At 50.8% G+C, this 13049-nt stretch overlaps 1 protein-coding gene and 1 long non-coding RNA gene across 7 annotated transcripts in view; one reads left to right on the top strand and one right to left on the bottom strand.

The window, feature by feature from the left end:
* The window catches only part of LOC140897836 (uncharacterized), a 25282-nt gene extending 12655 nt beyond the window's left edge, over nucleotides 1–12627 (bottom strand). Inside the window, exons 1-3 of one of the 2 annotated variants that reach the window (XR_013634540.1) lie at nucleotides 11507–12627; nucleotides 10038–10218; nucleotides 9243–9660 (exon numbers count right to left, since the gene is read on the bottom strand). This is a non-coding gene — a long non-coding RNA (uncharacterized LOC140897836). Of the gene's footprint in view, nucleotides 1–9242; nucleotides 9661–10037; nucleotides 10219–11506 lie in introns of those variants that run through there. The other variant, XR_012154826.1, reaches the window with a different exon arrangement.
* Nucleotides 11584–13049, top strand: part of PRPSAP1 (phosphoribosyl pyrophosphate synthetase associated protein 1) — a 42151-nt gene continuing 40685 nt past the window's right edge. The window contains exons 1-2 of one of the 5 annotated variants that reach the window (XM_073310952.2): nucleotides 11584–11651; nucleotides 12938–13049. In XM_073310952.2, the coding sequence (XP_073167053.1) occupies nucleotides 12967–13049 (83 nt within the window). In that variant the 5' untranslated portion in view covers nucleotides 11584–11651; nucleotides 12938–12966. The other 4 variants (XM_073310951.2, XM_073310950.2, XM_073310949.2 and 1 more) reach the window with 4 other exon arrangements.

Raw genomic sequence — 13049 nt, 5'->3', positions numbered from 1 at the left:
AAGTTCCTTTATGGGAAGAAGATGCATGAAGACATCCTGGGGGAAAAAAAATCAGCTTTCCAAAAGCTTATGCAAAAATACTTGGTTTATTTTCTAATTTGTGTTCCTAAAATAACTTGCTCCCCTCCCCCTCCCCGAGCTCTTCCTTTTGAAGGGCAACATTTGCAACTTAGCGATGCTCTTCATGGCAGCTTCTTAGCCACAAAGTGACCATGACTGATGTTAGATGATTGTGTCCCTCAGCAAGGGGAGAGGACACTGAGGGTTGCTATTATTGTAACATTCAGGAGCTCAACTCTCTGTATGCAGAAGGGGGAGAATACTGGGAGCAAGGGGGATTTCTGTGACCTGTCAAGCAGAGAGTGCAATGATTCAGACTGGGTTTGAGGGTTCTCATTGCTTGTTGCCCTAAAGCCCAGATTAATGTAGCATGCCTGGCTGCATTAGAACAAGTTATTAAAAATGCTATTTTCTCCTTCAAGACAATCAGCAAATCCAGGCAGCTGATCCCCTTGGCTTTCTTTTTTTAAACCTACAATCTGAAAACAAATCAGCGTGTGAAGCCGAGATTTCCATGTCTCTCTCTCAATATATGGAGGGATAAGCAGGGATAAAATAACCTGATCAAGTGATGCCTGCGTGAAAGACCCGAAACAATATCTTGGGTAAGGGAAGAGAAGGCAGAGGTGCTCCTAGGAAACTTTAGGGGACACAGCAGAAGGGACATTGCTGGAACAATCATCTCTGTGATTGCAGGTTTCTGACTGCAGTGTGAAAGAGGCATCTTGGGCCACAGGCAAAGATGTGAGGTCAAGGGTTTCACTGTACAGCTATCAATGCCTATTTCTGTTACACCAAAGTATTTAAAATGCTAGCAGATCTGTAACCCCTTCAGTGGCTCGAGCCGATGTTTAAAGTATTGGTATTTCCAAAAAAGTGCCTCTATAAAAACGGACCTTCTCACTCAGTTGCCTGTGTGTCTTTGAGTCACATCAGCTCATTTTATTGACACAACTAAACTGTTACTCTTCTTAGCATCACAAGGGAAGATGATTTTGTGGTTAAGGCACTAGACTGGGTTGATCTCCATTCCTGGCTCTGCCACTGACTTCTTGTGTGACCTTGGGCAAGTCATTTTAATCTCTCTGGGTCTCCGCTTCCTATATATAAAATAGGGACGATAAGCCTTCCTTTGTCTGTCTTGTCTGTTTAGACTGTAATCTCTTTGGGGCAGCACTGCTTCCTATTATGTGTCTGTACGGTGCCTAGGACAATGGGGCCAGGCCTCCAGACGTGGTGGTAACAATACAAACAAAAAGCTGATGCTGCTAGAGGAAAGTGAGTGAGCTGGAGTCTGTCCTGACTTGTACAACGATAACCCAGCTACTGAGTCCTAATCATGGGACGTTTCTTACCAAGGATGATGGAAGGGGGAAAATGAGCCTGGCTCAGGGTCAGATTCTAGGTTATCTGTCTTGGAATGGTAGTACAGTACATAGCTGGCTGGGATGCAGTAAGCTGGAAAGGGGGAGGACTTGCACTGGTGGTGTAGTTACAGTTAAATTCCACCAGATGTCACAATGAGGGGAAACGTGATGTAATTGCCCGAGAGACCTGTAATCCCACTGCCTGGGGCAGGGAGAAGTGGGGGAAGATCTGCCTTGATTATCCCAGTCAGTCAACATACCCTTCCTGAGAGCTGGCTTCATTAGGGGCTATGTCCCCCAGGGATCACCTTACTGCATCTGATCACACTCCAGTGTCTAGGACCCTTAGGACATTTTCAAGCCTCTATGCACCGTTTAAACCTATGGCTAGTACCATATAGATCCTCCTCATCCTCCCCTTGGGATCAGGGAAGCATGGCACCTCCTCCTTGTACATCGTATTCACGTTATTTCCAAGGAAGACTCAACACCTCTCACTGTGGACTTTAAAATGCTCCATAAAGCCTGCGCCGGGGATTGAGCGCTCACACTCTGGGGAAGGGAGGGTCTCATGTCATGTCACCTTCCAGGTGACTAAACAGTGTTGACAGATGCCAAAGGGAATCCAGCCCTCCTCAGAGCTTCACGAGTTGAGAGCCGGTCCCTGCCCTGAGGAGTCTACAGTTTGGTTCAGGAATAACAGATTGAAGAATGGCAACAGACAAAATGGGGAAACTGGCAAAACAAGGGTTGCAATGGTAGGAGAGCATTATTATTATTATTTATTTACTGTGTGTATTATTGGAGCACCTAGAAGCCCCAGTCCTGGAGCAGGACCCCATTGTGCTAAGCGCTGTACAAACAGAACCAAAAGACTGTCTCTGCCCCAAGGAGCTTCCAGTCTAACTACAAGACAAGAGATACCAGATGGATATAGACAGACGGGGAGTTCAAGTGGACAACAGGACGATATTGGTCAGCATGGCAGGCAGTGTAATTACTGTAAAGTCCCAGCACTAAGGGTTGAGGGGACAAAATGGGATAAGAGGGCAGCAGAAAATGGGGATCATCAAGGCACAGAACAGACTCTTTATTCTGTACACGTTTCTACACTGTGCTCCTCTGAGCAGCTTAGTCCTTGGGGTGGTTTTTCTAGTGGTGGTATTAAGCCCCTGTGTGATGGGACATGCCCCCCTCCCACTGATAGGAAGGTTAACAAGTGTGCCTGCACTGGGGCAGTGCCCATTAGGCACACCTGCTGGACATGCACCACATGGCGAAGGCGAGTGTAAAAAGGTGAAACTGGCCCTGGAAAGGGGGAGTTTGCTTAGGCATAAGGAGGCTGCTGGGGAGCCTCAGTAGAAGGGGAGCCTAGCTAGAGGCAATAGCTAGTTTTTCCTCCCCATCTCCACTTTGGATGGGGCAAACTGACACTACAAGGGGCCTGGGAGGGCTGCTTCCCGCCTGTGGTGGAACTGGGGAATGCCTCCAGGGACTACATGCAGATGAGCTGTAACTGGACTCTGAAAAGACCCTGGAAGTCAGCTGAACTCCTGCGGGGAACAATGAGAGTACCCAGGAGTGGCAAGTGACTCAACGAGACCACGACCAAGCCCAGGCTGATGGTTGGTCAACTTCATCTTGGAATGCCATGTTCGAAACCCATGGCAGGGGAAAGAGTGACCAATGCTTTGTAAAACTAGAGAAAAATGAAGATAAAATGTAGCCTGGATCAACAACAAAACCAAACCCCTCATGTGCTCTTGGACTGAAATTGGGAGAAGGAGATGCTCCACAAACACTACAGAAGATTGCAGGTGACATGTATTATCAGGAGATTTCTGGCAAGAAATGAGCTGGCCTCCTTGGAGCGTGAGGCCCCGATTGGCTGATCCATCACTCTCTCAGGTTCAACTCCCTGGACTGACGATACATCAGATAACTGAGCACCTGGCAGGCCACCGGCCATATATGTCTGAGTACCATAGACTTAGTGGGGTGGAGAGCTCTAAGCACCATGCAGGACCAGGACCATGGCTTGGCTTGCAAGGATACATTTAAAAAATGAATTTCAAAGGGCCCTGTTGACATTTGTTCCCAACATTTCCTTTGATTTCTATCATCTGACGCTCTTCATAGAATATCAGGGTTGGAAGGGACCTCGGGAATGACCAGAAAATTAAAACCATTTAAGCTAGTAAATAGTTTAGAGCCCCGGCTAAAAATTCATTTGTCAGGGTCTGAAAATGAATATTATAAAATCTAGAGAGACAAGGTGGGTGAGGTTAGGTAATACCTTTGATTGGACCTGGTGAGAGAGACAAGCTTCCAAGCTACACAGAGTTTTTCTTCAGGTCTGGGAAACATATTCAGAGTGTCACAACCATATAGAAGGTGGAACAGACTGTTCAGCATAAGTAGTTAGCATGTATTGCATGGGACCATTCAAGGTGAGGCTTGGTGTAAGTTCCAAAGCTTGTCTCTCTCACCAACAGAAGTTGGTCCAATAAAAAATATGACCTAATATCCTGGGATCAGCACAGCTACAACAACACCACATGCATTGTAAAATCTATTTCTGAAACTCGACTTTTCCACTCATTACAGCTTCGAACAAACTCCCGAGCCTGGTTCTCTGTGGGAGATTCACTGCATGCATGCAAATTCTCAAAACAGGCTTGGCAGTGGGCCTTGGGTGGCTTCTCTGCTGAGGGTTAATGTCATCCACTATTCGCCCACAAGTAGCGTAAAAAACCCCAAGCTTCCCCCTCTCTGTAATATTTGATTTAACCATTGGTACCCCTCTCCCCCAATAGGTTTTTAGGTGGAGGGAGAAATTGATTATTATTGATACTTAAAATCTAATCCAGGTATAGTCAATAGGTGGACTATGGGCCAAATCTGACCCACCAAACACTTTTGAATGGACCCCAAAATCTTTTTATTTACTATTTATTATTTATTATTATTATCATCATCGTTATCATTTTTATTATTATTCTGTCTGGAGTCTTGACCTTGACTATGCCTTGACCAAGACATTTGAACTTTGACCTAGAGATGGAGCATGCTAGCAGTATTTGGAGAGAAACAGCATTTAACTAACCAGCAATAATGCATGTCCACTCCAGGGAACCTGAGACTGGAAGAGAAGCTGCAGCTACTGGCTAAATATAGTGTTCCTGAAAAGAGACGATGCTGTGGAAAGCAGAGACACAATGGCCTGTAATGGGGCTGTTCTGCATCCCAACCCTTAGGACGCCAGCACTTTCCACGCTGCCCACTGCACGAATACTTAGGAGGATGTTCTCCAAAGAGTCTTAAAAGAATACTGGCAAAGTTGGCAGGTCCTGAATGAGACCCCTCTTTTCAATTCTTGTGTAGCTGCAAAACCATGCTGTAATTGTCTGCATGTTGTCCAGAAAAATAGGCCAGTAGCTAACAGGCCCAACTGTATAATAATGAACTTACCTAATGGCTGTCTTGGAAAACGGTCAGGAAAACCTACTGCCCAGGAAAAAAACATTTGGCGCTACCCCTCCAATGAGGATAATAAAATTAATGCTCTTTTACTTGCCCATCAACTGAAAAACAATTACTTGCCCTGGAGAAGTGGGGGGGGGGGGGGGTAGAATTGTGTGAGGCTCTACTGCAATAGAAAATTTACCATGCATACTTAATTATCAAATAAATCCTTCAGGGCCCAATCCTGTGACAGGTTGAGTCCCTTGATCTACCCCCAGGGGAGCTGAGGGTACCTGGTACTTTGCAGTATCTGATGTTTCTCAGGCCAGTTCCCGAGAGAGGAACATACACAACACATAAATCAATGCCCCAACTGGCAGTTTACATTGTTGGCAGCCTCAGCACAGAGGCCAAGAATTGAAAGAGACCTGGAGACTGGTACGGAGACCAATTATAGTGTTTCAAGGTTTTGTAGCCTGCAGGTCAGGATTGAGACAGGGCAGCAATGGCAAAAGTCAAGGATAGAGAGAGGTTATTCTACAGGGACCCGTGGGACTGGCAACCTTCAGGACTGTCCTTTAGTTCCTCTCACAGCGCTAATCTCCTATGGGAAAGTGATTCAGAGGAACAAACAAATCATCCCAGCAGGACAGGCCAATCTGCACCCGCCCCTGAACTCCTTTATTGGCTGCCCATTAAACAAGGCATCACATTTAAATTCCTCAAAGCCCACAAATTCTGCATGTCTATATCTTGGATGCTGTCTCCTATTCCATCCCTCCCTTGACCCATCTTCTCCTGCCACTGTTTGAACCCAAGCTGCTAGGCCAGGGGTGGGCAAACTATGACCTGCGGGCCAGATCTGGCCCGCCACCCATTTTAATCTGGCCCTTGAGCTCCCAGAAGGGTCGGGGGGCACTCCATGTGGCTCCTGGAAGCAGCGGCATGTCCTTTACCTCAAACGGCTCCCAGAAACAGCGGCATGTCCCCTCTCCAGAGCTAGAGGCCCTCTTTGCTTTCTGCCTCAGCCTCTCTCTCGGTTCTTGTCTGTTCTCAGTTTGTGTCATTCCTCTCGCACGCACAGTCATTGCACCTGGTCACAATACCCAGTACTAGTTTCTAGGCAGACTCTATTAGGCTTTGTTTTAAGTATGGCCTCCTTAACTGTCCCGGATGTCTATCTTAACTGAAGGTCTTGTGTGCACACGTCAGTTTGAATGTGGTTTCAACTCAACCCCTAACAAGGTTTCACGGGCTGACCAGTCTTGAATCCCTGCTCTTTCTCTGTCCCATTCCTATCTCCCTACACTTTACCGTGCTGTACCCTAGGTGTGGCATACCAATCCCTGTTCAAGGCTGTTAATCCCACTCTTCACTGATTTCCTCTTAAAAACGCACTTCTTCTCCAAAGACCACAAAAACCAGTTCATCTCTATACAAGGAAGAACCCAAAAGCCCTACTAGGGCTCTGAATTCCCTCTTCTAAATTCCCCAGTATATACAACCCTCAGGGTTGCTGAGCTCTTCAGAGAAGGGTTGCTCTTTGTGTCTTGTACAGCACCAAGCATATTATGGACACTAAACAGCCATCAACAATAGGGAAATCTTTCCTCAGAGTCCAGTCTGACACATTGTGGCAGGACTTCACCATCCAGACAGGCTCAATCAGATCAACTTTGCTTCCCAGGACAAATTATCACTATTTCCAGCCTTCCAGAGTCACCTCAGCTTCTGCATGCTAGGCTGCCAGCAAACAGTTTCAGACATCACCTTCTCCATGGGTCCCCCTGCTCTCATCCCCCTCTCACTCACACTCACATAGCAATAATTAGCATGGAGTCTGCACTCACTCCCTGTGTCTGAATGAAACAAGGCCTGGTATAGTTTCACAGCAAACCTACCCCATAGTGCAGAGTGAGCAACAGAACCCTGTATTTTGGGCTTGCAAACTGAAGCAGCTGTCTCCAGGAAGATGTGCAAGCGTATCAGTACCGCTTTGCTGCATGCAAATAAAGAGCGCTACAGATGTAGAAGAGCATTTTGTATAGACTCTGGAGCTGTGTGGGACCTGGCGTCCTTTGGGAGTGCCTTTCTCCTGGTGTGAAGAATAATAACAAGCTCTGACCACGTGCTTTTCAGCAGTAGATGTGTATGACTTCTACACATCTACATTATCAATAACAATACCTCGCTTTCATAGAGTGTTATTCAGCAGTGCTTTAAAGGAAGCCGAGAGGGGAAGAGACTTGCTGCCAGCCGCTGACCGGCTGGGTGAGCTTGGGCACAGCTGCAAATAGTTCTCCAGAGCCCCAGCTCCGTGCTCTGTTTCCCAGGTCTCTTTACCTCCACGGGTGACACCCGAGCAGCGGAAGCACTCAAGCTGGCAGACCCTCTGCTTTAAATGGAAGGGCATTGTCTGGGGGGGGACACTTCAACTCTGGAACTCATTTCCCACTCTTGGTCTGACAGAGCCTGGGTCTGTTGACCTTCAAGGCACACTGCCCAGCCTAGCTATGCTCCCAGGTTTTGGGGAAAGGGGTGGAATTGAAGAAATCAAGAGTGGGCAATTCCAAACCCTGAATGGGTGAAGAGTTCTTAAATCTCTGATGCACAGAGAGCAATGGTGGCTGGAAAATTCAGAGAAAGCTGAGCCAAGCCATCATTGGAGAGACACTTGAAAGAGCAGTTACTGGAGTCTTTTGCTACCACAGTCTCAGAGACCCATCATTAAAATCATGTGCAATTAAGGATTTAAAGAAATAGGGACCACACCCTTTGCTACTTCTTTAAGATGCAGGCTGTGGGGTCTGCCCCTTTGCTAACCTTTGCCCTTAGACCTAGCTCAGGCACAGCTAATGAGGGGCCAGAACACCCAGAGACAATGACCCTTCCTAGTGTAGGAGATCTTCCAAACAAATTTTTTTGAAAACCCAGTGTGAGGACTAGAGCCTTCACTAGAACTGCGTTTCCAAAAAATGTAGCTTTTCTATGGGTACGTCTACACTACAACAAAACCCCCGCAGCAGCGAGTCAGAGCCCAGGTCAAGTGACTCGGGCTCATGGAGCTTGCACTTACAGGGTGAAAAAAAGGAGTGTATATATTCCAGCTCGGGCTGGAACGTGAGCTCCAAGACCACCTCCCGTCGCTGGGTTTCACAGCCTGGGCTCCAGCCCAAGTAGGAATGTCTACCCTGCTATTTTCAGCCTCAGAGGGTGAGCCCGAGCAGTTGACCTGGACTTTGACACTTGCTGCCGTGTGTTTGTTTGTTTTTTGGCAGTTGCGATCCTTCGTCAAAGGGACGTTTGCTCAGTGGGAACTTAGTAGTGCTGACAGAGCAGAAGTCATATAGGGAGAAAGTTGGGCATGCTCTCCTGCAGTAACATATTTGGAGGGGAAGGTCAGTGTGGAGTTACCTAATACCCATCCTCATTCCTGCCTTCCAGCCCTCAACAGTTCCTCCCTGATCAGTGGAAGGAACATCAAGTCTCTGTCCTGCCCCAACCAGGCTACTGCTTCTAAAGAAGGGAGGGCGGAGCAGTGCAGGAGAGTGTGGGGAGGAAAAGAGGGGTCAAAGCTGTGTAGGGTTGCAATTGTCTAATCGCACAAACCGAAACACCCTCAACCTGCCCCTTCTCCGAGGCCCTGCCCCCACTCCAACCCCCTACCTCTGTCGCTCGGTCTCCCCCACACTCACTCACTTTCACCAGGCTGGGGCAAAGGTTGGGGTGTGGAAGGGCGGTTGGGGTGCAGCCTCCAAGAAGGAGTTTGGGTGCAGGAGGGGGCTCAGGGCTGAGGCAGAGGGTTAGGATGCAGGAGGGGGTTCAGGTGCAGGAGGGGGTTCTGACCTGGGGCAGGAGTTTCAGGGTGCAGGCTCTGGGAAGGAGTTTGGGTGCGTGAGGGGGCTCAGGACTGGGGGCTGGTGTGCAGGGTGGGTTCGGGATCTGGGAGAGAGTTTGAGTGCGAGAGGGGACTCAGAGCTGGGGCAGGGGTTTGGGTTGTGGCAGGGGGTTTGGGGTGCAGACTCTGGCTGGGTGGCACTTACCTCAGGTAGCTCCTAGAAGCGGTGGCATGTCTGGCAGCGGCTCCTACGCTCACAGGTGGCCAGGTGCGCTGCCCCTGCCTGCAAGCACCACCCCCGCAGCTCCCATTGGCCACAGTTCCCCATTCCTGGCCAATGGAGCTGCTGAGGCAGCGTGCAGAGATGCCCTGGCTGCGCCTCCACCTAGGAGCCTTTGCCGGACATGTCGCTGTTTCCAGGAGCAGTATGGAGTCAGGGCAAGTAGGAAGCCTGCCTTAGCCCCTTTGTGCCGCTGGATTTTTAGTGGCCTAAAATCTCCCAGATTGTCTTCACTAGCCTCCAGGAGATCGAGCCCAATTTTGGGAGACTCCTGGCCAAACCGAGAGGTTGGCAACCTAAACCTGCGTGGTGTGGGAAGTAAAGAGGGCTACAGCTCTGTCCCTCCAAGCCTTTCCCCATATCTATATCCTGCAACGTTTGTTCCCTCTTCAAAACATGCCTCAACTGATTCCACGTTAGTGCCTGCGTTCTCTGTCCAGCTCCTCAATCTGTGGGCCTCCACCAAAACCAGCTCTGCCCATGGGACAGAGGACAAGGCTGGGCAGGAAGGATCTGTGCAGGCCAGACCAGCAGCTGGGAGGCGAAGGGGTGATGCAGAGGCAATGAAAGGACTAACGTGCATCCAGTGCCTTCTGTGGCAGGTCCAGTCATGGCCAAGGAGCCAGAGGCAGTGGAGGAGGACACCTTGGCTGTGGTAAATGAATGAGGTGAGAAATTATTTAAAACAAACAAACAAACAATCCCAAGGAAATTAACTGCCCCAGAACTTTGTGAATGCAGAGTTAGAGCTCAAACCTCTGAAACCAGAAAGTAAAGGGTTAAGGTAACACAAATGTAAACCCCTGAAAACCAGGAAATACAGAGACAAGGCACATATCAGCCCTGCAATGCAACCTTAACTCTGCCCTCCTCAAGCCATGCCCCAATATGCCAGTAACACCCATATGATCACTCTGCCCTTACAGACGCTACAGCCCATCCTGGGAACAAAGCACAGCTGCTCCACCAGGGCAACCTCCTTCACCCTCGCCCTGAGGATTTCTTCTGAGACATTCATTTCACTTACCCTCTCATTGATCCCTGGAGACCGCTGACATTTATGTCACCAGACTGACGGCAATCCCTGAGGCAAGATCACCTCTCATCTTTCACAGCAACAACTCTACCAATCTGCTCCAGCTACTCCCTCCACCTAATGGCAGTTGGAGCACATGTAGGTGAGTGCTGGAATTCAGAGCTGTAGAACACTGGACAAACAATGGAACATTCTCTTAGTCATTCCTTGTGTCTACTTATTATGGCAAGCCCCCTCACTGAGCATATGGAGGAAGGATGGGCCAGTGGTTAGGGGCCTCACGTAGGACTTGGGAGACCCAGGTTCAATGCTGGAGCAAAGCGGCTCAGGTTAAGGGGCTGTTTAATTGTAGTGTAGACTTCTGGGCTTGGGCTGGAGCCTGTGCGGAGGGAGGGTCTCAGAGCTTGGGCTGCATCCTGAGCCCGAACACGTACCCTGTAGCAAAACAGGCTGGGAACCTGAGTCAGCTGGCACAAGCCAGCCGCAAGTTTTCATTGCAATGTACCTGAGTCTCTCTGTGCCTCAGGTCGTAGTGCTGGGGGCACAGAAAGTAGTGCCTCGGGGGGTAGTAGTGTTGCCCTATTCCACAGAGGCAGTGTGAGGACAACTGAATCAAAGATTGTGAGGTGCTCACATAGCCTGAGGGGGCACCTTGACGGACAGAACCCCTCAGTGGCCCTGGCAGGAAGTTCAGTTTATATTGTGGAGGTGATGTGTGCATTTTAACTTTGCATGTCCTGGTTTTCAGAGGTTTGAGTGTAGCTGAACGTGCTGTTCTGGAAGGGGATGAGACACCACCTGGCAACTTTGACTCTGGGTTAATGAAACTTTGGGACAGTTTATAACTGGGAACAGCTAGTACAAACAATTTTAAAACCAAAGGGGATGGGACTAGATAAGTCAGGGAAGCCTTGCACAATACTTTTCGTGCAAGATTGAACATTCTCTTTGTACAGGACTGAACAGATTTATTTCCTGCTATTCTTCCTTCTGCTACAGGCACCCAGGGAGATTTTGCATCACTCAGTCTCACGACAGGCTGCGGGAGTGGATCTTTACGGTGATCGTCGAGGTGGGAGTACGTTTTCTGGAGGGGATCTGGGCTGGCACCTTTCCCAAGAGGATGGAGGGTGGGATGAGAATTCTGTCCTCTCCCTTCAGTGTTGCAGGTTCTAATCCAATGCAGGACCAGGGCACACACATGCCTTCCCCGCTGGGTGGCTCTTTGGTGGGTGGGTGTGATGATGAGTTTGGTGGGTCTCAGGCCAGTCCCCCCAGCGGGCAGCGTTAGCTGCAAGGTAAGCCCCCAGCCAGGGCAGGGCACTGAGCCCAGGAACCCCAGCGAGGTCTCCCTCCCCTGCTACCCCAACCCCTCACAGTCTGCAGACAGGTCAGCCCATCCAGAGACACCCAGACCCAGCCCATGCCCCGCCTCCTCCCCCACAGCCCGCTGCCTTTACCATAGAGGCTGCGGTGAGCGTGATTACAGAGCGTCTGCTCCCTCCCTTCCGTTGAGCCTCCAGGCCGGCGGCCATCTTGGATCCGGGAAGCGAAGCCATAGCCACAAGGCGGGGAAATAAAAGGCCCCACCTGCGCCGCCCGGAGGTAGAACTCAGCCTAGGCTTCTTCCTATCTTATCTTCGCCTTAGGTGCCGGTCACGTGGAGGATAACTGCGCTCCACCTCCATCGGTATCGATAATAGTTTAATGCCCTCACTCAAGATGATTGCGCGGAAGGGGGAGGGGGAGGGCTGGAGGTCTAATTAGAAAATGGCTGCCGAAGGCGGGCGGCGCTCTAGCTTGGCAGCTCGGTGATCGTGCCAGCAACTTGGTGGAGCAAGCGAGCGGGCGGGCGGGCGCGCGCAGTGAGTCGGGGTCGGACGTGATCCTCCAGGCGGTTGCGGGCGGCGGCGGGTCGGGCTCGCGGGGCGGCCGCAGCAGCGCCGGATCTGCCTGAGGGGACCCTCCCAGCCTGGCCTTAAAGGGACTCGCTCGCCTGACTGCCCCTCGGCAGCCCCCCTGAGCCTCGGGGCCCCTCCCTCTTACTGCCCCCAGCTCCTCCTAGGATCCTCCGCTCCCGCCACCCTATTGCTTCCCCCCCACCCCCTTGGCGGCCTAAGCGGCGCCTCACCTCGTTGCCCCTCTTAGGCGCCTCACACGCTGCCCTTTTCCTATCGGGGGGGCCTCCTGTGCTCTACTGCCCACGCTTTGGGGGTTGTTTGTGGGCTCCCTGGGGCTGTACCCCCCTCCCCCAAGGTCCCTTGGCCTTTATTGTCCGCGGGCATCTCAGCTGCCTCGGCTGAGACGCTTCCCCCCCCCCCCCCGCGTCGGCTTCTCCGGGCTTGCCCCAGGGGACGCGGCCTCTCCCGCTCTCCCCCTGTCACTTGGATTTAACCCCCCGGGAGCTGCGAACTCCTCACCCTGCAGCCGCTCCCTCGGGGCGCTGTTTTCGCCTCTCCCCCCGCCCGTGTCTTGCTCCCAGCTCCAGTCCACCCATCAAAACTGGAAGCAAAAGGCCGAGCTTTCGGCTGCTCCGCGTGTTGAGTTGGGCCCCTGTACGCAAAGGGAGGAATTATTTCTTCTCCCACAGGTGGCGGGTTTTAGGGGTGGTGGACAAAAAGTTAACCTTGGGCTGCCTGGTCCCTTTTTGAGCTCCCTTTGGAGACTGCCAAGGTGGCCATCCGAGCCTGCTGCAGCTGCTGCTTTTTTATTTTATTTCCCCCCCTTTCTTTTATACGTCAAGAGCAGCGGGCTGTGGAGATCCTGGCTTGCTGAGGGCTCACCTTTCTCCCCTCCCACCCCCTAAGGGGCGGTGATAGCGGTGGTGAGGTGGAAAAGGATGCCAAGAAAGCTGTTGTTGCCTTACAAATCTGTTTTTTCTCACTTTCGAGCTCCAAGGGGTTTGCATGATTCCTTGGCAATGAATGCAGCCAGAAGTGGCTACCGGGTCTTCTCGGCGAATTCCACAGCAGCTTGCACCGAGCTGGCAAAGACGATCACAGA

The sequence above is a fragment of the Lepidochelys kempii genome, chromosome 14 (assembly GCF_965140285.1).
Source record: "Lepidochelys kempii isolate rLepKem1 chromosome 14, rLepKem1.hap1, whole genome shotgun sequence".
Lineage (NCBI taxonomy): Eukaryota > Metazoa > Chordata > Testudines > Cheloniidae > Lepidochelys > Lepidochelys kempii.
Note: the sequence above shows the minus strand (reverse complement) of the source record. Positions and strands in the feature narration are given on the sequence as shown.